General features: G+C 44.4%; 2 protein-coding genes across 2 annotated transcripts in view; one reads left to right on the top strand and one right to left on the bottom strand.

Annotated features, from left to right (window-relative positions):
• Positions 1-26,874, bottom strand: part of wdfy4 (WDFY family member 4) — a 241,555-nt gene that overhangs the window by 68,078 nt on the left and 146,603 nt on the right. The window lies entirely within an intron of this gene.
• Positions 1,654-26,150, top strand: lrrc18a (leucine rich repeat containing 18a). Its single transcript, XM_078530509.1, has 2 exons — positions 1,654-1,854; positions 25,365-26,150. Exon 2 carries the CDS (start codon positions 25,377-25,379, stop codon positions 26,148-26,150), a length of 774 nt encoding a protein of 257 aa, XP_078386635.1. The 5' UTR covers positions 1,654-1,854; positions 25,365-25,376.

The raw sequence follows: 26,874 nt of genomic DNA, 5'->3' as shown, positions 1-26,874 counted from the left end.
TTGAAAATAAAAACGTGTCCCGTCTCATGTCACACAGTCACATGAGGGCACATGTTTCATTAAATTTTTGATGTCTTTATTTTTTTTAAAAAGCGCTTCAGTCTCCCTGAGGCAGCTCTATCTTTCACCGAGCTGGACCCGACTCTCCCTCCTCCCCCTACCCCCACAGGTAGTGCTGCGCTACCGCTCGCCATCTATGCAGGGCGGGCCTTAAACGGCCCACGTGTAATCGCAGTGCGGAGCCAATCACAGTCGGCTCCCCAACCACCCCCAGCCGCTCCCACCGAGCCCGTCTGATGTGGGAAAGATTTAGGCCACGAAGTTAGACTCCAGGTTCCTATTAATTTGCATATTCTAACTGATCTCAGGATGTGGATTTAGGGCTCTTCAATCAATGGGGTTAAAAAAAGCCTTTTCCAAAGCCTTAAGCCTCGAAACATTTAAGCTACAAATGTGCCATTATCCTCCATCTTGCACCGGTCGACAGAGCTGCACTCAATTATGTTTTTATCTGAGGGATACCTAGTGGTGCCCTGACCGTAACCCATGTGCTGGAAATGGCCTCCAGCCAAACTCCACCACAGGGGCACTGCCAGTGGCAGCCAAGGGCACTGCCAGTGACAGCCAGGGGCACTGCCATTGACAGTCAGGGGCACTGCCAGTGACAGTCAAGTGCACTTCCAGTGATAGTCAGGGGCACGGCCAATGGCAGTCAAGGGCACTGCCAGTGAAAGTCAAGGGCACTGCCAGTGAAAGTCAGGGGCACAGCCAATGGCAGACAGGGGCACGGCCAATGGCAGTCAAGGGCATTGCCAGTGGCAGTCAGGGGCACTGCCATTGCAATGAACTACAACTCCAAGCATCCTCCTCTCCTTCCCTCCTTCCACATTCCCTTCCCCCTTTCCCTTTATAACACTCAAATCTTTAGATTACTTTACACAAATCCACAAGTAATGTCAATGGATTACCTCAGCAACTGAGGCATCTTTTGGCGTTAAACAGACACAGAAATAATGTCACCAGTTAAGGAACATAACCACATTCCCATAGCAACAATCTGAATGAAGAGTAAATCCCAGAAAAGCACATCACCGCTGAGGAGCCTTTCATTCCTATATGTAGATTTATTGTCAGAAAGATGAAAATACGTGGCAATTTAAACTTCTTACTTACTTCCCAACTTGAACACTGTAATAGCGAAGGTAGAATTGAATTGAATGGTGTGCTGTATGATTGAAAAACCAATGCCCTTGTTTTAATTTAACCATTTTGCCATTCAGGCAATGGGTTAAGATCCACACTCTGTAAATAATATACCAGTAACGTTTACAAAATAAATTTGAACTTATATATCCATAGCTTAAGATCTCCAAGACAGGCTCTGAAAGGCAATGGGATCTATGCAAAGTGGTTGTACACCTTGAAATTAAATGTTGTTGCTACAAAGATTAAACACTATGCTAATTATTGGCAAGGCCCATAGGCCTATGCTGCTTAGCAACCAAGTTAAACAAGGAGTAGAAGGAAAGCTCTGCTGCAGGCAGGAATTGCTTCTGAATTTTCTTGTGCAAATGTTTGACAGCTCTTTCAACTCCAGAGATTTCTCTGGCTGTTGCCGTGCGCAGTTGGAGCTTTAACCTATCAAGGCTGATGGTTAGTTCTTCGAATTGTTGTCCACTGGGCTCAGCTTACAAACTTCGCTGAAGACGTAATCCATTATTCAAAGGAACAGAGATGGAAGGAGCCGGCGCAATGGAAGGCAGCCCTGGCCAACACAGGTCAGAGTGCTGAGGAAGACGCTGCAGAGTTCTTGCTGTCTATCCTATATGTGCTTTATGATTTGCTAAAGGAAAGGTGGGTAAGGATAGGTGTGGACTTGTCCTTTTAGAGTTTGTAACATTTGTAAAAGGCCTCTTCAGCCAAGTCGCAGGAATTAGACAAAGTATCTAAGTTGGCTTCTTGCATCTTTTACCCTTTTATATCGTGTTGTAAGGCAGATTGGACTAAATCTGATCAGTGGTCTCTCTCTGTACCTTCGATGGTAACCACGCATATTAATCAGCGGTTTTACTAAACTCACATTATGATTTCTGCTACAGCATTTTGATACTTGGGAGTTTTGAGGTGTGTATTCAAATTGAAGGAATCAATGTTAAATCCAGGCTACTTGCTGACCTTATGCCTACATATTCTCTGGGTGGAAACCTTGAGTTAACACGGCTGAAAACCTGCCACGTGCTGAACGGTTGGAACTCAGTACCTGGGAAGATCTTGCATCCAATGGGTGGCCTGGAATTCCAGAGAAATCCAGGGAAAATTCCTGCCAGGTTCAAATGGGATGGCTGAGGCTTCTGTCCCATTGCTTCCTCTGTAAATTTCTGTGTTAAACTGAAATACACAGAGGAGTGTATTCGAGTAAATTACGATTAGAGTGAAGCGCGGAGAATCAGTGGGGCTACAGTCACTTCTTGGCCATAAGGTTGTGGGTTCAAGACCCACTCCAGAGACTTGAGCAAACAAGGCCGACACTCCGTGCAGTACTGAGAGAATGCTGCATGTTGGCGGTGCCATCTTTCAGGTGAGACGTTAAACCAAGACCCCATCAGCCCTCTCAGATGAACATCAAAGATGCCATAGCGCTATTTAAAGAAGAACCATCCGAATGGTCTGGCCAATTATTTAACCCGCAACAAACCATAATTTAAAAACAGATGGTCTTATAACTGCTTATGGGAACTTGCCGCTGTGTTTCTAACAACTCCACTTCAAAAATATTTCATTGGCCGTAAAATGTAGTCCTGAGGATGTGAAAGGTGCTGTATAAATGCAGGCTACTTCTATTAAAGTAAGCCTCCGACACTCACTAGTCTACTTATGGGAAGCTTACTGGGCATAATACACACGGTAGATAAGTTGTATTCTGCCATGCAATTACCAATCTGTCTTGCTCCTTTTCTCTCCAGATTCCACCCATGAAGTGACTGTAAATCTGATGTGCTGCATACAACATTTAGATAACACTTTTAATGTAGTAAACAATTACCACCAATCCAACGAGAGCGACATTAGGACAAGTGACCACACAGTTTGTCAAAGAGGTAGGTTTCAAGCAGCATCTTAAAGGACAGAGATAAACAGAGGTTTGGGGAGGAAACACCCTGGAAAAAAGTGGTCTTCATCCAGAAACTTGTTAAATCCAGGATAGATGCACGGGTTCAGTACTTTCATTGTCAGCAACAGGAAATGCAATTTCTTTTTACTGTAATTACCCTGCAAGTAATCTAATGTTAGTGATGAACTGAAGTGATGTGTTCATCTAGACTTCACCTCGTGTAGAAATATGGCCAAAGCAGAGTCAATCAAATTCTACCGCAGCAAAAAATGCATCTCTTTCCTTCCAAGGCTTTTCCTTTTGGCTGAATTCAAAGCTGATGCTAGATTTTCTGCTTTCCCCTCCTGAAGGTTGGCGTATGGTACCACTCTCAGCAGTAGCCACACCACCTCCAATGCCACCACCCCACCCCCGACCCCCCCCAACAGTGCCTTGCTGATTTTAGTGAGTCAGCCTTGACACTGAAAGGGTGATCAGTTCCTGTTGGGCAACTGTGCAGCCCCTGCCTTGGAATCCCGTCCATTCAGATTAACGGGCGGTAGGTGACAGGCCGGGAAGTACGCAATTCTCTCATTCGATATCGTCAAAGTGTAGAACAAACGGACAACCGCGTCCTCTCCACAAGCACCGGGAGCACCGAGGCAGAAAAGGGTCCTGACGGTGGCAGTGAGCTTTTTGACCATGAGGGGTTATAGTCGCATTCAATCTTGCTCTTTATTGACATCCAAAGGGTTACCGGAGAGAAAGGTCCAGAAAGGCCTGTGGAGCCAAGGCTAATTACAGCCATGTCTTTGCACCACTGCTTCAATGAAAGGAAAATATAAAGTGACATGAGTTTGCTGGATGTGCCACCCTGTAAAATTCCCATCGAGTCACATGGCCACTCCAACAGATTAAATCTTTTTCTTTGTTTAAAAGAAGTATTAACTGGCTGTTGTTCAGTAAACTGGGGGGGAGATGTTGGTGCAGTGGTCATGTCTCTGGACTAGTAATTCAGGAGATGAAAGCAAAACACTGTGGATGCTGGAAATCTGAAATAAAAACAAAATATGCGAGGGGGAAAAGCTCAGCAGATCTGGCAGCATCTGTGGAGAGAGAAACTGGGTCAACGTTTTGAGTCCGTACGACTCTTCTTCAGAGTAATCCTGAAATCCAAGCTAATGCTTTGGGGACATGGGTTCAAATCCCACATTGGCATCTGGTGGAATTTAAATTCAATTAATAAATCTGGAATTGGAAGCTAGTCTGAGTAATGGTGACCATGGCAACCATCATCGATTGTTGTAAAAACCCATCTGGTTCGCGAATGTGCCTTTAGAGGAGGGAATCTGCCATCATTGTCAAAAGTGTCTCCAGACCCACAGCAACGCGGTTGACTTTTAACTGCCCTCTGAAACAGTCTAGCAAGCCACTCAGTTCAAGGGCAATTAGGGATGGGCAACAAATGCTGGCCTTGCCAGTGACACCCACATCCCATGAAAGAGAAAAAGAAAATCTCAAGATAGAAGTTGATCTGAGGTGCTTTGTAGCCGATGATGGGAATTCACCTCAGGGCCACCGCTGGTCTTGGGGGAGGGTGTCGTGGAGCCCAGAATTCACCTCAGGGAGGTGCAGCCCTTGGAGTGGAAGGCAAACCCACAACCTTCTGGCTTGGAGGGAAGAGCGCTACTACCGAGCTGTAGCTGACGCTGGATTATAGGGTATCCACTGAGGTTCGCGGCTCTCTTTGGCACATGATAGTGTTTTGTAAATGCAACACAGCTCAGAACGTTACAAAGTTATGGCCCAGGAATTGAATTACTGTACAGCTTATCTCAGAAAGAGAGAAAAAAAATACCTTTTTCGGTTTACTATAGTATCATGGAAAAAAAATGATCATAGTCGAAATTCATTGTTCTCGTCTGAGTGAAAATCTAAAGTTCTTTATTGGTCCTCCAGCCAGAACCAAGGAAAGGTTCCTTTAAATAAGTAGCTTATGGAAGCTTGTTATTAGCTGCTTCTTTTTGACTGCTGACAATGTCGTGGTTTGTGGTTATGGTTTTTAAAAATGTATTCTCTGGATGTGGGCAGCAGTGGCATTCATTGCCCATCCCTAGATGCCCGGAGAAGCTGCTGTGGTTGGCTGCCTTCTTGTGGACTGCGAGGTTTTGTACAGGCGTAACACAACCCTGTGGCTCGCTCAGCCAGTTCACAGGGCAACTAAGCGTCAACCACACTGACCTGGGACTGAAGTCAAACATAAACCACCCCGAGTAAGGATAGCAGGTTTCCTCCCCTAAAGGACATAAATGAACCAGTTGGGGTTTTTAATGGTAGTGAGCATTATGCAGATTGAGGGACAGTTCATGACAGTTGGCCCCTTTATTTGTTGCGTGTCTACGGCCTTGTTTTATTGTTAGATTTAGAGCAGACAATTTTGTGATCACAAATGCTTCAAGTCACTTTGGACCCAAGCGGAACAGTGTCTGTCTCGAACAGAATGCCACACTAGAAGCCCCAACACACTCATTGTTCGTGCATTTGAAACAAAATCTTCATAACCTCTGGCAAGAGTGAGATAAGGCTGGATGTAGTGGTCACAAATTATAATAATGAGTATTGCAAATAAAGGGGATAAATTTCACACAATCTTCACAGTGCAGAAAGTGGCCATTCAGCCCATCGAGTCTGCACTGGCTCTCCGAAAGAGCATTCCACCTAGTCCTACTCCCCTGCCTTATCTCTTCGTAACATTCTGAGCTGTGTTGCATTTACAAAACACTGTCAGGTGCCAAAAAACAGAGCCACGAACATTGCACATTTTCTTTTCAGATAGCCCCGGTTCCCATTTGAATACCTCAATTGAACCTGCCTCCTCCACGCTCTCAGGAAGTTTGTTCCAGATTCCAACCACCCTCTGGGTGAAAATACTTTTCCTCACATCACCTTTACTTCTTTTGCCAATTATTTTGAATTTGCGGCCTCTAGTTCTTGACGCTCTGTCGAGTTGAAATTTGTCCCAGTCATCCACTGTAACTTCAATGGGAGATCTGTGGAGTCATACTGACCTTCCACTGATGGACACTGGGGAACCCTGGCAGCTCACAACGCTATTAAGGGATATGGAACCAAGGCAGGGTAGATGGAGTTAAAATACAGATCGGCCTAAATAAATGGTAGAACACGCTCGAGAGGCTGAATGGAGAGCTGCTGTTCCTAATTTTCAAAAATCTTGAGCAGCTTTGATATGGGACACAACTAATTATTTCAGTACCTGTAACATATATGACTAAAGCTCCATTTTCCACACTATGGTCTTTAACTTCTTTACCCAGAGAGTGGTTAGAATGTAGAACTTGCAGCTGCAAAGAGTGGTTGCGGTGAATAGCAAAGATTAATTTCAGGGAAACATAAGTAAATACATCAGGGTGAAATTATACAGAATTACACAGACTATACAACTCAGGAACAGGCCATTCAGCCCAGCCTGTCCATGCTGACGTTTATGCTCCACCCAAGGATCCTCCTATCATTCCTCATCTAACTTTATTAGGATAACCCTTTATTCCGTTCTCCCTCAAATGCTTATCTAACTTCGTCTTAATGCATCTATACTGTTAACTGCAACCACTCCTGCGATAGCAAGTTCCACATTCTCACCACTCTCAGTGTAAATATGTTTCTTTCTGAATTCTCTATTTGATTTCTTGGTGGCTATCTCATACTGATGGCTTCTGGTTCTGCTCTTCCACACAAGTGAAAAACACTCTCTGTGTCCACACTTATCAAAACCTTCCATTAATTTAAAATAACTCTACTCGGCCACCCCTCAGCTTTCTCTTTACATAGAAAAGAGACTCAACTTGTTTATCCTATCCTGATAGACATAGCCTCACAGATCTGGTATTATCCTTGTAAATCTTCTCCTGAATCCTCTCCCGTGTCTAAATATCCTTTTTAAAATATGACAACGGGAACTATACGCAGTACTCCAAGTATAATTTTCCTATATTTTAATTCTATCCTTTGAGAAGTAAACCATGGTGCTTGGTTTGAATTTGTTATGACCTGACTGAGCTCTGTCACAACTTTCAGTGATTTGTGTATTTTAACTCCTTTGCTCCTCTACCTCATTTAGATTCTTATTTCCCATAAATATGTGTCCTCCTTTTCTCTTACCAGAATATAAACTCACACTTACGTCTGTCGAAATTCATTTGTCAATTATATGCCCATTCTGCAACATGGGCGGACCAGAAGGATATCTCAAGGGAATGCTGGTGTGTGGCATTTACACCACACTTGGACCTAAGAGGTTTGATGACCAGCTGGTCTCTAGTCCTTTATCCCATGTTCATAGATTTGCATTTAACCTCTTTTCAGTGAATAAAACTGCTTAACATTTCTTTTTGTCACTTGAAAGAACAAACTTACATTTATATATAGCCTTTTACATCCTCAGCCGAATAATTACTTTTGCAGTGTTGGCGAGAGGAATTCCTTTGTTATACTGCAATTAGTGCCAGAGATGTTCACATGAGAGGACAGATGGGGCTCGGGTAAACATCTCATCTGAAGTCAGCACCTCTAACCCTCCCTCAGTACCACACTGAAATGCCACCCTAGATTATGTGTTCAAGTCCTGAAGTGGGCCTTGAATCTACAACCTCCTGGCACAATCAAGAGTGCTACCAGTGATCCACGGCTGACACTTTGTGCTTTGGCTTCACTCCTCTGGCCAAAGCTTCGCTGCATCATAGGTAGAAGACTAAATTTACCAGCAATTTCATTATCCATTCTCGCAGATCACTGCATTGTGGCTGATCATTGAGGATTTGTAGAATAAAGGTGCAGTTTTGAACAGACTTTATGGAATTGGGATAGCAGACAATAAGGTGGCCCAAGAGTATGGTCTGATCTTTATAACATTGAATTTCACTGACCATCACAGAAACAGGGTATTTGGTCCAACTGATCCAAGCTGGTGTTTATGCTCCATATGACTCTCTGCTTACCCCACCTACTTTGCCTAATCCTATCGACAAATCCTTCACCCATGACATGGCAAAAATAATAAGACAGCTTTTATGGTGTCAGCACCGATAGTGGTATCAATGTGTGAGAGTAAGATCGATCAAGGCAGATACTTTTCCATTCAGTTAGGAAGTAATGCCATAATTATTGTGAGCAATATGAAGTCTAACTAAACAAATAGAATCATATTAAGTGGAAAGCTTGCCGAGGATTCACCCTGAGGAATTTCTGAGGGAAGGCAAGAGAAAATCTTCTGAATTGGCTCCCTGAATCATATTTAGGAAGAGAGCTCTGACTGCCATTGAAAATAAATGAGCTAAATGTTCTGGCTGGTCCTATTCACATGATCCTGTCAAATTCACCTAATCTCTTACACCATGCTGAATTAATCCTCTTATCACATTATCTCCCTCAAAATTTCATTTACATGTCATTCCTTATGTCTCTTTTCTCGGATGGATTGTTCTTGTCAAATTAATACTGAAGACAGCTTTGTTTATAGGCCCTTGAATCTTTGTCAGCAAAAAAGGTCAACAGAGGGAATTATGCGTCAATTGTATTCCAGTGCTCCATTTCTAGATGCATCTTCATATCTAGCTGACAGTTCTTGTTGTTAATTTTTGTGCTCATCAAATGTGTTACATGTTTGCACAGTCACAGCATCAAGTACTCCTGGGTCTGGTGCAGTGTGGTCAGTTGTAAATCCCTCCCACTCTGCTCCTCTCCAACATCACCCCTTAATTCGCCACCACCACTCCAGTGTGACTTTGTCCATCTCCTAGATGGAATGTCCCCCATCGGCATGCCAATGCCAATGTCGACGAAAGTGTGGGCAGAGGTGCACCTGGAATGAACTTGGCTTGAACCTGCCCAGAACTGCTTTCCCATCTGAACCTGAATCTGATGGAGAGAGAGAGGGTGTTTCAACTCACCATTCTGGGGTGAGTACAGAGATGACAGAATAGTACATAATCCAGTCCCTCCACCCTATTTCAAAGAAGGTTCACTAGGCTGATTCCTGGGATGGAGGAGTTGTGCAATGAGAAAAAGTTGAGCAGGTTGGACCTATACTCATTGGAGTTTAGAAGAATGAGAGGTGATCTTATTGAAACACAAGATTCTGAGAGGGCTTGACAGGGTGGACGCTGAAGGGATGTTTCCCCTCATGGAGGAATCGAGAACTGGGGGCACAGTTTAAAAACATTTAAGATGGAAATATGGAGGAAATTGTTCTCTCAGAGGCTCGTTAGTCTTTGGAATTCTCTTCCACAGTGAGCAGTGGAGGCTGAGTGATTGACTACGTTCAAGGTTGAGTTAGACAGATTTTTTATCCACAAGAGTTAAGGCTTATAGTGGACAGGCAGGAAAGTGCAGTTAAGGCCACAAACAGATCAGCATTGATTTTACCAAATAGAGAAGCAGGGTCGAGGGGTTGAATGTCCTAGTCCTACTGCTGTTCCTTATGATCTTTTGAGCAAGAACCATTTAGAACACAATTTTCTTTGAGGGATGATTGAAGAGAATTATGTTTGTGTTAAATTAGAAAAAATATAGGTCATTTGACTGGTTTAGAAAGTTGGAGTCATTCAATGCAATAGAAAAAGAAACCTTTGTTCTTCATATCAAGCAGGTTGCTCAGTAACACTCAGGTCCACAGGCCATTTACTTTCAATTCATTTTAAGTAAACAGTATGCATAGTTTAGTCAAAATGAAACAAGACCAAAAGTGTTGCCTGCCTAACTCTTAAACTTGAGTCATTTTAGAATTAGTACTCTGAGGACATAAGAACATAAGAAATAAGAGCAGGAGTAGGCCATTCAGTCCCTCTGCCATTCAATAGAATCATGGCTGATCATCAACCTCAACTCCATTTTCCCCGTCTTCTCCCCCATATCTCTCAATTCCCTGGGAGACCAAAACCCTGTCCATCTCAGTCGTAAATATATTCAAAAATGGAGCATCCACAACCCTCTCAGGTAGGGAATTCTAAAGATTGACAATTCTTTGAGTGAAGTAATTTCTCCCCATCTCATTCCTAAATGATTAGCCCCTTATCCTGAGATTGTGCCCCCGTGCACCCCAGCCAGGGAAACAACCTCTCAGTGTCTGTCCTTCAGTATCTTGTGTGTTTCAATGAGATCACCTCAGCCTTCTAAGCTCCAGAGAATATAAGTCCAATGTACTCAGCCTCTCGTCATAGATCAACCTTCTCATCCCCGGGACCAATCTAGTGAACCTTCAGTTTACTTTTTAAAAATTCATTCACTGGATGTGGGCATCACTGGCTGGGCCAGCATTTATCGCCATCCCTAATTTCCCTTGCGGAGGTGGTTGTGAGTTGTCTTCTTGGACCGCTGCCATGTGGTGTAAGTACACCCACTGTGCTGGTAGGAAGGGAGTTCCAGGATTTTGACCCAGCGACAGTGAAGGAACGGCGATATATTTCCAAGTCAGGATGGTGAGTTACTTGGAGGGGAACTTCCAGGTGGTGGTGTTCCCATCTATCTGCTGTCCTTGTCCTAGATGGTAGTGGTCGTGGGTTTGGAAGGTGCTGTCTAAGGAACCTTGGTGAGTTTCTGCAGTGCATCTTGTAGATGGTACACATTGCTGCCCCTATTCATTGGTGGTGGTGGGAGTGAATGTTTGCAGATGGGTGCCAATCAAGTGGGCTGCTTTGTTCCAGATGGTGTCGAGCTTCTTGAGTGCTGTTGGAGCTGCACTCATCCAGACAAGTGGAGAGTATTCTATCGCACTCCTGGCTTGTGCCTTGTAGATGGTGGACAGGCATTGGGGAGTCAGGAGGTGAGTTATTCATCACACGATTCCTAGCCTGATCTGCTCTCATAGTCACGGTATTTTATATGGCTAGTCCAGTTTAGTTTCTGGTCAATGGTAACCCCCTGGATGTTGATAGTGAGGGATTCAGTGATGGTAATGGCATTGAATGTCAAGGGGCAATGGTTATATTCTCTCTTGTTGGAGATAGTCATTGCCTGGCACTTGTGTGGCGCAAATGTTACTTGCCACTTGTCAGCCCAAACCTGGATATTGTTCAGGTCTTGCTGCATTTGGACATGGACTGTTTCAGTATCTCAGATATGCCTCAGGCATCGCGAATGAACATTGTGCTATAATCAGCGAACATCCCCACTTCTGACCTTATAATGGAAGGAAGGAAGGTAATTGATGAAGCAGCTGAAGATGGTTGAGCCTAGGACACTACCCTGAGGAGCTCCTGCAGTGATGGCCTGGGACTGCGATGATCGACCTCCAACAACCACAACCATTTTCCTTTGTGCGAGGTATGACTCCAATCAGTAGAGAGTTTTCTCCCTGATTCCCAGTGACTCTAGTTTAACTAGGCCCCTTGATGCAACACACGGTCAAATGCTGCCTCGGTGCCAAAGGCAGTTGCTCACACCTCACCTCTTGAGTTCAGCTCTTTAGTCCATGTTTGAACCAAAGCTGTAATGAGGTCAGAACCTTAGTGACCCTGGCGGAACCCAAACTGAGCGTCAGTGAACAGGTTATTGATAAACAATCTCGGTTGATAGCACTGTTGATGACCTCTTCCATCACTTTGCTGATGATCGAGAGTAAACTGATGTGGCGGTGATTGGCCAGGTTGTATTTGTCCTGCCTTTTGTGTATAGGACATACCTAGGCAATTTTCCACATAGCTGAGTAGATGCCAGTGTTGTAGCTGTACTGGAACAGCTTGGTTAGGGGCACAGCAAGTTCTGGAGCACAAGTCTTCAGTACTATTGCCAGAATATTGTCAGGTCCCATAGCCTTTGCAGTATCCAGTGCCTTCAGCCATTTCTTGATATCACATGGAGTGAGTTGAATTGGCTGAAGACTAGTATCTGTGATGCTGGGGACCTCTGGAGGAGGCCGAGATAGACCATCTACTCGGCACTTCTGGCTGAAGATTGTTGTGAATGCTTCAGCCTTATCTTTTGCACTGATGTGCTGGGCTTCTCTATCATTGAGGATGGGGATATTTGTGGAGCATCCTCCTCTAATGAGTTGTTTAATTGTCCATCACCATTCATGACTGGATGTGGCAGGACTGCAGAGCTTAGATCTGATCCGTTGGTTGTGGAATCACTTAGCTTTGTCTATCACTTGCTGCTTATGCTGTTTGTCATGCAAGCAGTCCTGTGTTGTAGCTTCACCAGGTTGACACCTCATTTTTAGGTATGCCTGGTGCTGCTCCTGGCATGCCCTCCTGCACTATTCATTGAACCAGGGTTGATCCCCTGACTTGAAGGTAATAGTAGAGTGGGGGATATACTGGGCCATGAGGTGACTGTTTGTGGTTGAATATAATTCTGCTGCTGATGGCCCCTCATGGATGCCCAGTCTTGAGTTGCTAGATCTGTTTGAAATATATCCCATTAGCATGGTGGGAGTGCCACGTAACACGATGGAGGATATTCTCAATGTGAAGGCGGTACTTTGTCTTCACAACGACTGTGAGGTGGTCACTCCTACTGATACTGTCATGGACGAATGTATCTGCGGCAGGCAGGTTGGTGAGGATGAGGTCAAGTATGTTTTTCCCTCTTGTTGGTTCCCTCACCACCTGCCGCAGACCCAGTCTAGCAGCTATGTCCTTTAGGACTCGGCCAGCTCGGCCTGTGGTGGCGCTACTGAGCCACTCTTGGTGATGGGCATTGAAGTCCCCCACCCAGAGTACATTCTGTGCCCTTCCCACCCTAAGTGCTTCCTCCAGATGTGTTCAATATGGAGGAGCACTGATTTATCAGCTAAGGGATGGTGGGGGGACGGTATGTGGTAATCAGCAGGAGGTTTCCTTGCCCATGTTTGACCTGATTCCATGAGACTTCATGGGCTCCAGAGTTGATGTTGAGGATTCCCAGGGCAATTCCATCCCGACTGTATCCCACTGTCACCACCTCTGCTGGGCCTAGGCCATTTGGGCAGGACATACCCAGGGATGGTGATGGTGGTCTGGGACATTGTCTGTAAGGTATGATTCCGTGAGGATGACTATGTCAGGCTGTTGCTTGACTAGTCTGTGAGGCAGCTCTCCCGATTTTGGCACAAGTGCCCATATGTTTAGGATTTGCAGGGTCGACAGGGCTGGTTTTGCCGTTGTCATTTCCGGTGCCCAGGTCGATGCCGGGTGGTCCGTCTGGTTTCATTCCTTTTTATTGACCTTTTAGCGGTTTGATACAACTGAGTGGCTTGCTAGGCCATTTCAGAGGGCATTTAAGAGTCAACCCCATTACTGTGGATCTGGAGTAACATGTAGGCCAGACCAGATACCGATGGCAGATTTCATTCCCTAAAGGACATTAGTGAACCAGATGGGTTCATTCTTTCATGGTCATCATTAGACTTTTAATTCCAGAATTCAAATTCAAACCCGGGCATTACCCTGGGTGTCTGGATTACCAGTCCAGTGACAATACCACTACGCCACTGCCTCCAATGCAACTATATCCTTCCTTAAACATGGAGACCAAAACGGCACACAGTACTCCAGGTGCGGTCTCACAAAGCTCTGTATAACATTGCAAGTCTTCCTTATTCTTGTATTCCAATCCTCTTGCAATAAAAGCCAACATACATAATATAATACAATATGGCATAAGGGAGCATAAATATTCCTGCAACTACCAAAATACACCTTGCAACAGCTAAGGACAAGTATCTTTCCCGTTATTATGTATCATTGCACTTAGTTTTGTCATAATACCTGGTATGACGTTACTGACTTTTTCTAGTATTGTACACTAAGGCCATTACCACATTAAACATTACCCTATTACCCCACTACCACTAAATCAAAAAATTACGCCAAGCTCTCATAACTCAAGAAATCCAGGTACGTTGGTGTTATATATAAAGAGAATCGTGTTTCTATTTTAGTTAGGAAGTTACAACACAGTCCTGGGTGAAGGGGGTCAAAGGTTGTTAATACACTATCTTTAATCTTGTGAGTTGACCCAAAAGTCTGATGATGTCATACCCCGCTAGGTTCTCTTTGCATGTGTCCACAATGGGACCATTGTGATGACATTTGAAAGATTGCTCAAACATCATGGAGATGACACCATAAGACATTGAATCACTGGAACTCTGTGGTTTAAAAATCTAATTATTCATTTGCTTCTTCTCCTTTCACTTTGCTGAACATCTTGACTCTCTGCTGGCCTATAGTTTCATTGTTGCATTTGCCTTCCAATGTCTCAGTCAAGTCATTATTTACGCAAGACTTGACAGCGAGGGATGTCAGGCTCTTCAGTAATGGGGTCCTTCATCGCCACGCCAGTGTCTTTACGATCACAAACTTACAAAAGGGACTGGTACATTGTCACTTAGTGAAGAACTTTGGTTCATTTTACCCTAGAATCCAAAGGTAAACCAATTGGAATACTCATATTGATGGCCCAGCTGAGATCAGCTACCTCAGTGTACACCGAGCATCTGAAGATCAAACTGGTCCGTACAGCTCAACTACAAGTGACAACATCTCTCCAGTGTCAGACCACGAGACAGTTTAAGCACTCAAAATTCCTTTTATACTCAGGAAAGTTCCCCACGTGTGATCTTCAGTCCATGCTGAACTGGGGATTGTCTTCTTCTTTCCCATGCCAGTTATCCTGAGCTGTGGAGGTTCCAACATGAGGCAACTGCAACTCAACTCAATCCAAAGGGATCCTTAAATTGCATACAGTACTGTTTTTTCCTTTCAGATGTACAGTGGAGGATCAAACCATTGGAAAACCTTATCATGGAATCTTTCTTTAAATTCACTATCTGTTGCAAGTTTGCAAAGTAAATTTTAACAGTATTTCTGGTATCAACTCCTGATGCAGTCATATCTTAGGGCAACTGAGTCTGCCCACGGCGTCACATGCTAACTATCTTGCACAAGGGTAAGAAAGGGCTTAAATTTTCCCCTCTGAAGCGGGAGGTGGGCCATTTCCTGATATCACGATCTCGCCTCCTGAGTGACCATGGCAGCCGACTGCATTTCCACCCCACAGAGTTGGGGATGGGCTGGAGTCGAGGCCACTGCTCACCCTCCCCAGCCCCCTCGAAACAGGGCAGAGGCGGAAATGGAGGTGGGCTGATGTAGGTTAGAAGGCCTACCTCTGTTTGTTGGGCCCAGTTTGGTAGATAAGTGTGAGGCCTGCACCCCCCCCCCCCACACCCATGTCCAGCTATGCCCCCCTCATCCCCCATTTCCCCTCATGCCCCCTTATTCCCTCACCCCTATGCTCACTCACCCACACAACATACCCCTCACCAACTCCCTCAAGCCCACCCACCCAATATCCACAATATACAGAACTTTTGAGCCCTATAATAACATTGGGAAGTTTTTGAGATGATAAAACGGTCAAGATAAACAATCATTCAAAAACCACTTCAAAAATATAATCCTAATAAGTACATATAAAACACACTCTCAGTCCTCTTGACAGTTATGTCAACAACTCCCGCTGTATTGAATCCATTAATGGGGTTTGGAGTTCAGCCAAGCATTCATGATGAAATTCTATTGAATGACTGCACCAACACCCCTGCTGAGCTGAATTCATTAATGGGGTTTTGAACTCAGCCAGGCATGCATAATGAAGATTCTATTTTTACAATTGTGAACAAAACCTTCAGAGCTCAATACATTATAGCTTCTGAAGCCATTGAAAGAGCTCAGCCATCTGTTCAAGCTTTAAAGCAGGGCAACAGATGCTTGAGCTGTTAACCAATTAAAAGATTAAATCACAGGGAAAAAAATGACACAGTCATTATTGTTTAATGCAGATGAGCACTTTATCCTATGGACAATGTTCTCTATTGCATCTGAAGACTTTTCCACTTTCACAATGCTGGTCAATTTAACAGACGCTTACATTTTAAGAACAAAACCTTATCATCAATCATTGCATTAAAAACATATCTAACTTGTCATAATGTAATGCTGTATGATATGTGAAGTTGAACTTACCTGTCAAAAGGATATGACTTCATCATAGGATTCCCTCATGGTTCACAACACCTCTGAGCTAATGCAAAGCACCCCTCAAAATTGCAGGGTGTCCAAAGTTCCCGCTCCTGCAATGGAGCCAGCAAGGCCAAGAGTGCTGTCTGGTGGCCCATGACCTGCTCCCTTTTGTGCATCACTAAAAAGCGCTGGTGTTGAGAATGGAGGTGAGACTTCTGCATGTGGAACCCGCCTGCTTCTATTTCCACCTGCCCCTGATGTGGGGCAAACCCACATTGGGACAGGAAAATCCAGCCCATAATGCTACTTGAAATGTTAGATGGTGCATGTGCTAATATCTGTTACTAACAAAAATCTGACCTGTTTTACCTCAGGGCACATTTAAGCTAACACTGTTTCTCACTGCCACTGTGGCTAAAGCCAAAATCTAGAGTTAATGGAGGCTGTGCTTTCAGCTGCCTAAGCCAGGAGTTCTGGAATTTCCTTGCTAAATCTCTCCATTTTTCCCTCCTCCTTTAAGATGCTCCTTAAAATCGACCTCTGTCCTGCTTTAATACCTCCATAGTAGGTTCAGTGTCACTTTGTGTCTGGCAATGCTCCTGTAAAGTGCTTTGGGATGTGAAAGATGTTCTATAGATAGATGCTAGTTGTTGTTGGAGGATATTCCAGTTTGCATGCTCAAATTGAATCACATTCACGTTCTCCCAATGGCTGAGAGTCTCCAGCCTCGATGTTCTGATTGTTTGTGCCCAGTCAGTGGTTGTAAAATGGGAAAGACAAAACAGAAACCAGCCTCAGTGCCAACATTCAGGCTCACTGCCTGCTAGTGCTTTGGTCCCATGGTGTAAGTTCATCATTTTGCAAAAAACCTTTCCATTTTATCATGAAAACAGAGAATGTTGGAGGCACTCAGCAGGTCAGGCAGCATCTTTGGAGGGAGAAAGAGAGTTAATGTTTCAGGTGGATGATTAGTTATCTATTCTATTTCCACAGGCGTTGCTTGACCTGCTGATTCTTTCCAGCATTTCCTGAATTTATTCCAGAGTTCCAGCATCTGTAGCCTTATAATAGGAATAATTCCATAATACGTTAGAAAAAAAATGTGCATTTGATTAAAACTGCAGAGCAACATTAGCCTGGCAGCAAAGGCAGGTCAGGGGTTAAAGTAAAGTATGTTCAATGTATCGAGGCACTGTCATACTGCCAGCCGGACAAAGCAAGAGGAAGGAGGGAGGGAGAGAAAAGAAGGTGGGAGGGAGAGAAGTGGGAGGGAGGAAGAGGAGGAGGGGAGGGAGGGAGGTTGGTGGGCAGGAGACAGGGAGAGGAGGAGGGGAGAGAAGGAAAAGGAGGTGGATGAGGAAGGACAAGGGTGGTCGGGATGGAAGAGGGGAGGAAGGGGTCAGCTGAAGGAACTGCTGGAAAGAGTAACGGGTAAAAAGGGAAAGTAAATCTCCACATCTATACCGCACACAAGATCGAACAATCAGAAGTTGCTGTGTGGAAGAAAAAAGAGAATCAGACAAAGGAGGACAAACAATAAAACTGCCTTTGTTGCTAAAAGGATCCTCCTCCTCATTCAGGAACTGTGGCCATCAGATTGGTCCATGATTAAGCTTGGCAAAGCACTGCCATGGTTTACCATTGCCTTCTGCAGTATGGCTGACCAGGAAACTCTCCCGCTCTTACCGCCTGCCGTCAGGCATTTGGGAAGGATTTATGGGCTGATAATCAAACTGCTTGACCATGTTATGAATACACATGCCATGGTCGCCAAGTCCTGAAGTGGGACTTAAACCCAAAGTTTCTGACCTAGAAGTAGGGATGCTACCACTTGCCTACAAGGCCTCCCAACAAAAGGGATAGAGGAAGAAAGCCATTTATAACAAAGATAAGAAAAAAGCAAAGGAAAAGAATTGCAGGGGGCTTAAGTGCTGGTACTCGAGGCTAAATGTACTGAGAAATACATAATCAAAAGATGATAGAGAACTCTTAACCACAAAAGCTAAATTTGCAAGTGGCAGGATGAACAGATTGCTGTTAAACTGAAAACCCGGTAGGAAACATGGGCCGAAGGGATGGGATAGAAAAACTGAGAGATAAAACCAGCTCATTTAAAAATGACCAGTTACTGGGAGTGAGAGTCGAGGGATTGAGTTGTGGGTTGAGGGAGAATTGTTCTGGAGAACCCAGGTTGCTTTAGTTAGTGTGTGGATATTCAGCCGCCTAGTGGGCAAAACGTTCAGGCAGGTGAGCACCTTTAGTAGCGACACACGCGGCCGGAATTTTTCCAGCCCCTCCCGCCAGCGAGGTCTTCCGGTCCTGCCGAAGTCAATGGCTCACCACATCCGCTGTGGGTGGACCAGTCGCGGCAGGACTGGAAAATCCAGCCACTGTGTTTGAAAGTCCCCTGTACATCCTTTTTACTGTAGTGCCTAATAGACTTGCTGCAAGTTTCTGCACACTCTGACACGACTGCATTAACCAGAAAGCTCGAAGCTGTACATGTTGTGTTCAAACTCCTGGGAGATTAAGCCCCTGCCGCTTTCTCATGGACACGAAAGCCTGTCTTATTTCCTCTGGGAGTCTGGTACAAGGGGGCGTATCCTTAAAATTACAGCCAGGTCATTCAGGGGTGATGTCAGCAAGTCACATCTTCACACAAAGTGTTGTGGAAATCTGAAACTCTCTCTCCCAAAGCTGTTGAGACTGGAGGATGACAGGGGTTTGGGCGGGGTGGGGGGTGGGAACAATTAAAAATTTCAAGATGAGAGTAATAGATTTTTGTTATAAATGGGTGTTAGGGAATATAGAACAAGGATAGGCAAGTGAAGCAGAAGTACAAATCTAATTGAATGGTAGAACAGGCTCGAGGGGCCGAATGGCCTACGCTTGTTCCTATCCTTGCAGTTGTATGGTACAATGGTAGGTTATGGTAAAAGGTGTGAGCTCTGTTCAACTTGTCTTCTTGAATTGCTGGAACCTGTACTATAGTCATTAGTAGTTCAACATGAAGGGAGGTACCAATAGAGTCGGGCAGGAATATGTATGAGGGAAAAAAAAACTTATAGGAAAAGAACAAATGAACTAAAAACTACAAAAAGAGCGGGACTGAAGAGAAAGGGACCAGCCATTTTGAGACGTTTTATTGTTTGAAATTGCTATAAAGAAGTATAGTATGCTTCAGTCCCATTCTGACCGCTCTGTCCTTGGACTCCTACCTTTTCCAATGAAGTTCAACACAAGCTCAAAGAGCAAAACGTCTTCTTTCTACTAGTCACTCTGCAGCCTTCCTGTACTAGCACTGAGCTGAAACAGATTCCTATCTTAACCAATGTTCCCACTGTCATTAAGACAGGAGGTTCTGACAGGGAATGACTGCATCAGAGTCACGGGAAGTGGAGGTGGTGAGGACCAGTGTAGCCCTATCTGTCCACAGTCAGTGGGCTGGTGCACATCTTTTCACCTTTCCCCCCATCTCCTTCCTGGTTCATGGGAGCTTTCGCCTTTGCTTCAGATGGTCCACACTTCTCTTCCCTTTGCTATTCCCATACAACCATGTACACCTCCCCTGGGCCCACCCTTTGCCTTGCACCAATATCCCTCTAACTGTTCCTCCCTTCTACCCAATCACAGAGCTATCCCCTTTGCCCTTTTCCACTTTCTGTGCTCGTTTAAAAGCTGTTCACCTCTAACACCTTCCAGTTCTGATGAAAAATCACTGACCTGAAACATTAACTCTCCACAGATCACTACTGGACCTGCTGAGTATTTCCAGGGTTTCCTGTTTTTATTCTAATATATTTCAGCGTTGCGTGAGATTACTAAATAAAAAGCTTCTTGTCATAGTTGAGAAACACAACTGCTGCAGTTTGAAATATTTTCAGTATAGATGCATGGCCCAAAACTTTCTTTTTAAAATAATCAGCCCGAGAGGGGGGAAATTTGTGACAGTACTCTACAGGTTAAAAGATCAATTCTTGCTTTCCAAACAATCATTCATCACCACCGTGATCTGGCTTAGCAAAATTAAGCGCTGTCGTGTGAAAGTCAGCTACAGAGTAACCAGCTGGAAAACTCCTCCAGTTCCCAGTGGCTCTCAAATAACTCATGGTCATTTATTTTCGCTAAATCACATTAAATGGTGTCAATCAGGTGACACGTATGTTAAATGCGCAATTTCACTTTTATCGGGGGGGCCGGTGGGGGGAGGTGGATTAAAGGAAATATTTAAATCCCTTACCAGTGCTAAAGGGTAAATAAAGCTCATGCTTTCTAATTTAGGGTTAAAAATTCCTACTTGAGTTAGCGCCCACTCTACAGTCAATCACAAGATTTTTAAAAATCCTTCTGGCACTCACTAACCTTTGACAATTCCTGGCTTTTGGTTCATTACAACAAGTGAAATAACACCAAAAATGGCATGGTTACCAGTCCGGTACTGACACCATTTGTTTCAATGCATTCTCAGGACAAAAGATGGTATGGCACTTTTTCGAAGAAGATCGGGAGAGTTCTCTCCAGTCCTAGACAATCTTTAGCCCTCAAGCAACATCATTAAAAACAGATTACCTGGTTATTGTTTCCTCGCTGTTTTTTGGGACCTTGCTGTGCATAAATTGGCTGCTGCACCGGTAAACAGGATTCAGAAGCACCCCCTTGGCTAGAAGGCACTTTGTGACTTCCTGAGGCTGTGAAAGGCGCTATATAAGGGCAAGTTCATTCTTCGTCCCTTAAAGGTGTAACTTAGTTCCCCCTGGTTTCACTCAAAAGCAAGTTGTCTCCGATAGCGGTTCCTTTACAAGTAGCAAGTAAACAATCTGAAGAGTGTAACAAGTCAGTTTCAAACAAATTTTCAGCACCATGGCTGCACAAAGCAGCAAGTGTGCTTTTGATTGATTTTAATGGATGGATTAAGTGGACCCTTTTACACTGCGCTTTTTTTTTCATTCTTTTTTTTTTTCCTCCCTGTTCCAAGCTAGATAATTGAAATTAGCTGGATGCATTAGTTATTATCTCACATTCCCCTGCACATGGTTGAATATGATTAATGAGTAGCCAAAGTCCCTGAAGGGCTTGTAATGAAGCCTTTTTAATGGAAAGGTGTGTATGAGAGAAACCCATATTGCTTTCCAAACAATCATTCATCACCACCATGATCGGGCTTAGCGAAATTAAGCGCTGTCGTGTGAAAGTCAGCTACAGAGTAACCAGCTGGAAAACTCCTCCAGTTCCCAGTGGCTCTCAAATAACTCATGGTCATTTATTTTCGCTAAATCACATTAAACGGTGTCAATCAGGTGACACGTATGTTAAATGCGCAATTTCACTTTTATCGGGGGGGGCCGGTGGGGAGGTGGTGGATTAAAGGAAATATTTAAATCCCTTACCAGTGCTAAAGGGAAAACAAATTTAACAGCTGCATGATACACAGCGCTTCCAGTTAAGTCTCTGGCCTTCAAAAAAAGGGAGCAATTGTGTAGCTGAGCTTGGGGAAATTGCAAGTGACACCACAGAAGGAACTTCTTTTACCCGGTGAGTGCTTAGAACCTACTACCACAGGGAGCAACTGAGGCAAACAGCTTAGCTGCATTAAAGATCAACATATGAAGAGAGGGGTAGAAGGGTATGTTGATGAAGGGTATGCTGGGTGAAAAAGGGTGAGAGGAGGCTTGTTCGGAGCATGGACCTGTTGGGCCAATTGGCCTGTTTCAGTGCTGTAAATGCTTTGTCACATGTAAGTTGTCATGCTACAGCGAGTATTTGCAGTGACGTTGCCAGTGGGTGGCTGCTGTGAAATAATTAAAGAGCGCTTAAAAATATATGTTCCAATAATTTTCTCCAAAACTCAAGTGGGTGTTCCACTGTTGTGCTGTGAAGAGCCCAGTTTGTTGTTTCTTTTGGGTACATGTAGAGTGCGTGGGATGTGGAGAGAAGGGGGAAGAGACAGACTGTTGTATCTCCTTCATGCAACGCACAATTGTAACCAATTTCTGTAGCCTCAACGTTTGTACTGCTTAAGGAAATGCAATGATGGCCAAAGATGCACAGTCTGCAAGCTGGATTTTCCCACTCCACATTAAACTGCTGGAACCTATTTTTGAAATATAATAGTCCTAAGTAGAGGAAACAGATTTAGAGCATTTAATCTTCTAGGGAACTTGACGCCTTAGTAGCTCCTTCACCACCATTGCAAAACATAAGTTTTCTATTCAGTGGAACATATGGTGGGAACAAAAAGGGCTATTTGTTGTGGGAGGTGGAGGTATACTTGCTGACCTGTGTGAGCTGGCTAGTGCCCAACCCTATCAGAATTCAGCCCTGGTTCACAGGTGTCATTCCAAAGCCTACAGCAAGCAGGCACTATTTCATGCAGCTCTAATTGTCCCATGGGTGTCAAGAAGATACAATATTTTCCTAATGTTATAGGAATTTATTGTAAAGTAGAGTAATAGTGGAGTCTCTGTCTATGTCTGTGTGTGTGTGTGTGTGTGTGTGTGTGTGGGACTTAATTGAATTAAAGGCAGCTGGTCTGAAGGCTTCGATGTATCAGAAGATAAGCTGGGTTTGAAATGTCAAACAGATAAATATGGGGGTTGTTTTAGAAGGTGATGTGCATTTTTAAATAAGCCAGACTAGCTTGAATTCAAAAGAGGGGGTGAAATGTTTCACTTAGCCAGGAGAAGTTAAGAAACAGTGGGTAGAATTTTCTGTTCGGCGTGTCGAGGTGGGCCCCGAATGCCGACGCGTAAAGTGACGCACAGTAACGTCAGGCGTGCGTCCCAACTTCACCGCGCGTCATTCTGATCTTCCGTTCGGTGGCCGCGCACCAGAGGCGGCTGCACACCCGCCGAACTGTCAAAGCACTGTTAAGGCTACTAATATGCCAATTAAACTAATTGACAGGGCTGCCCATCCAACCTTAATGTTGGCGGGGGGGGCAGGCGAAGAGCCCAGGCGGCCTTTGCATTTTTCATGAAACCTCATCCACGGGTGGGATGGGGTTTCATGAAGGTTTTATTAAATAAATGTTAAAAATTTGACACTTCATAAACATGCCCCAGCTCACATGAGGGGACATGTCTGAATAATTTTTATCTTTCCTTTTTTCAAACTTTAAAACTGAACTTAATCTCCCTGAGGCACGGAGCTGCCTCAGGGAGATTTCTGCACTCTTTCGCACGCATGCCCACATAAATTGGCAGCGCACAGCCGATCGCAGGTGGTGATTGGCTCCAAACCCGCCTGCGCCTGCTCCCAACCAGCCCGCCTGACAGGCAGAAGATTCTGCCCAGTGTGTTTATTTTTCCCAAAGATTACTGGTAAAATTGGTACTATGATAGATTTTTATTATTAGAGAGGTAAAGTCCAAAGACATAGTGAAACAATGGGAATTTGCGCTCAAAGGAGAAAATATGTATAAGGAGAGAAGACTGTGTGTAAGGGCAGGTATTCTAAGATCTAACTCAAGTGTAAAAAAACCTCCAGCATCTAAGCCTCAAGCTGCTGTCTACAAGGAACCAAAACTGAGAAAAACTCACTTTGAATTCAGCTGTTCAGGGTATCATTTTACTTTGCTCAGGTCTTTTAGAATCTATGTATCTTACTGTTGCCTTAACAGAGGTGTAACTGGAGGTTAGATTAATTAAGGGATTTAGAAGTTATCATAGTAGTAATTTATAGATCTATTTATGTGCTTAAAATAATTTCTTCTCTTAATAAAGGTTTAATTTAGTTCTGTAGGAAACCTATCAGACATGGTGGCCTTCTTTTTACTGAATTCAAAGCCCGCATCTCGGGCTTGGCATTTACCCATTGGCTGTGTCATAACATGGGGATCAATGAGCCACTGAGGTTGGCAGTCAGCAAAGGTGCCATCGTCCATCACCAGCCTGTGCTCACTTACATGATCTCAACGGGAACACTGGCAGGGTCTTCAAACAGACCTCAGTAGAGATGGTGTTTCTGGTCCTGATCATGACCCAGCAATGCCTCCTGGAGTGCGAGGCCAGGTAATGGATGAGAATAGAATAGGATTTCGCAGTGATGCCCCTTGTAAAAAGAAAAAGACTTTGCTGCCTCAGTCCAACTCACACCAGGCAATGTAGCATTTGTGCAGTCTTACAGTTTTGTACTTTATTCGTTTTTGCATCATACATTTTATGAGCACAGGCCATTCCAAGTGTTTTACAACAAATGAAGTACAAGTGCAGTCACTATTGTAATGTACTCATTTTCTCACAGCAAGCTCCCCCAACCACAATGTGATAATGACTAGATAATCTGCATTTGTGATGATGACTGAGGGATAAATACCGGTCAGGGCACTGGGGAATAAAACACTCCTGTTCTTCTTCGAAAAATGCCAAGGAATCTTTTACACCCACCCGAGGGGACAGGGCATCAGTTTAACATCTCATCTGAAAGATGGCTCCTCCAGCAATGCATCGCTCCCTCAGTACTGCACTGGCCTGACAGCCAGCTTGAATTTTGGTGTTCAAGTCCTGGAATGCGAAAATTGCTGGTGCCAGGAATGGGGGTGGGGGTGGGAGCAGGAATCCCGGATTCGGGTCCTGCCCATTTTTGAAGCCCGTCCGATGAACTTTGGCTCTGTATTTGGACGGGAAAATCCCGCCCAGTGTGTTCGTTTTCACACATGACGGTTAGTAACTTGGGGGGTAATATTGGTGAGCGGGGCTGGGGAGGAGCGGGGCGGGGGAGGAGCGGGGTGTGGGGGAGGAGCGGGGTGGGGGGGAGGAGCAGGACGGGAGGAGGATCTGGCACCATGATAACCATACCTTATGGTAAGTCACTGCTTTCATGCATGAAAACCAGCAGGGCGGTGAACTCGAAACGATGTAGCACTCAGTGTTGTCACTGAAAGGCAATCCATGTTTCAGTTGAAATATAAACAAGTTAATGCACATTTTACAGTCCTGGTTACAATAAGAGGATGGGATGTGGAGGAAAGCTATGTAATAATTAAACAACAGCCGAGGGGAAGCTCGATAAGTACATTAGGGATAAAGGAATAGAAGGATATGCTGGTAGGGCGGGATGAAGAATGAAGCAGTAAGATGACGATGAGAGGCAGGAAACTCATGTGGAGCATTAACACTGGCAAAGGCCATTGGGATGAATGGCCCTGTGCTGTAAATGCCATTTAATTCTGTGTAATTATTTGTTTCCGTGGTTGTTAAGGACAATGTTTGATTTTTGTATTGGTGCTCTCTCTCTCTCGTTCGTTTTCTCTTTAGAAAAATAGGAAAATGCCGAAAAGGAAAATAGGCGCCCAGGGGAGAAAGGTTACCCTAAAAATGGCAAAAAATTCCATGAAGATTACAGTCGATGGGAAGCGCCGTTTGGACTTGAGCAACATGGGCATAACAACCTTTCCCAAGTGTATTCTGAAGCTGAGTGACATTGAGGAAATCGACCTGAGCAGAAACATGATCAGAAAGATTCCAGAATTCATCAACAAGTTCCCAAAGCTGCGCTATCTCGACTTCCACACAAATAAGATAGAGAGAATCCCAGACACTCTCTGTCAATTGGAGTTGCTCTACTACCTTGATCTGTCCAACAACAAGCTCACGACTGACGGCTTGCCCTTGGAGCTCACACAGCTGAGAAACCTACGGGTGCTGAACCTTGGGCTGAATTCCGTGGAAATGATCCCAACGACATTTGGCACTCTGAAGGAGCTCAAGGAGCTGGGGCTGTTCGACAACCGGATCACCTACATGCCAGAGAAAATCACCAAGCTCCCAAAGCTGAAGAAACTGAACGTGATGCGGAACCCTTTCACCACCCCACAGGTGCCCGAAGAGCCAATCGAGACCATTGACCGCATCGAGAACCTTTATCTAGTCAGGAGAGAAATGCTGTGCCGCCCCTGTCTCAAGAAATGTCTGCGTGAGAGGGACAAATGGATCAAGGTGAAGAATATGGCTGAGTTGGAGGAGGAGCCTGATTTTAGCGGTCTCATATCACCCAATTCAATTGCGAAGCAAGATGAGGGATCTTGGAGAATTAGTGAATGAGCTGATTGAATCGCTGCTATCCGCCCAACCATGGTTAAACCAAAACAAAATAAAACTATCTCAATTGCCTTGTATTTCAGGACTGGTTACTCTCTCCTGCTTACTGCATACTGGCTTTGGTAATTCAGGGAAGCCTCCATTCTTGATGTGTGGTGGTGCCTCTCAAGACATATAAACACCTGTCTCTCTCGAATGGAGAGAGGTGCCTATCCATCTTCCCCCTGAATGGCCTTTAGATGGATTTTAAGGGTATGTCCCCTTGTTTTACAATTCCCCCACCAGCAGAAAACATTTCTATCCACCCTATCAATTGCTTTCAAAATCCTACGTAGCTCAATCAAATCTTCCTTTTTAATCTTCTATGTAACACATTGTACAAGATTAGATTATACAATCCCCCCTCATAATCTAACCCTTTGGTAACGTTCTGATGAATCTGTGTTCCTGAAAGGTGTACACTGGAGAAAGTGGATGACTCTAGTGTAGATGTGCCCTGTGTACTGCCCGATAACAACTTGCCACATTGGCTTGTGCCCTGTTTGCTTCAAGAGGCTGGCCTCTGATAGCCCTGTTGTTGTTGTTGGAGGCAGCAATGTCAAGTAGTCAAAAGATCAAAGTGTTTTCAGAGACATCTCCAAAGGACAGAGCTGCCTAGATCATTATCTGAAATAATACCAGCGAAACATTCTTAGAACAGGGGAGAAATTGGGCATGGGTAAGGATG

The sequence above is a fragment of the Cetorhinus maximus genome, chromosome 27, assembly GCF_964194155.1.
Source record: "Cetorhinus maximus chromosome 27, sCetMax3.hap1.1, whole genome shotgun sequence".
Classification (NCBI taxonomy): Eukaryota; Metazoa; Chordata; class Chondrichthyes; order Lamniformes; family Cetorhinidae; genus Cetorhinus; species Cetorhinus maximus.
Note: the sequence above shows the minus strand (reverse complement) of the source record. Positions and strands in the feature narration are given on the sequence as shown.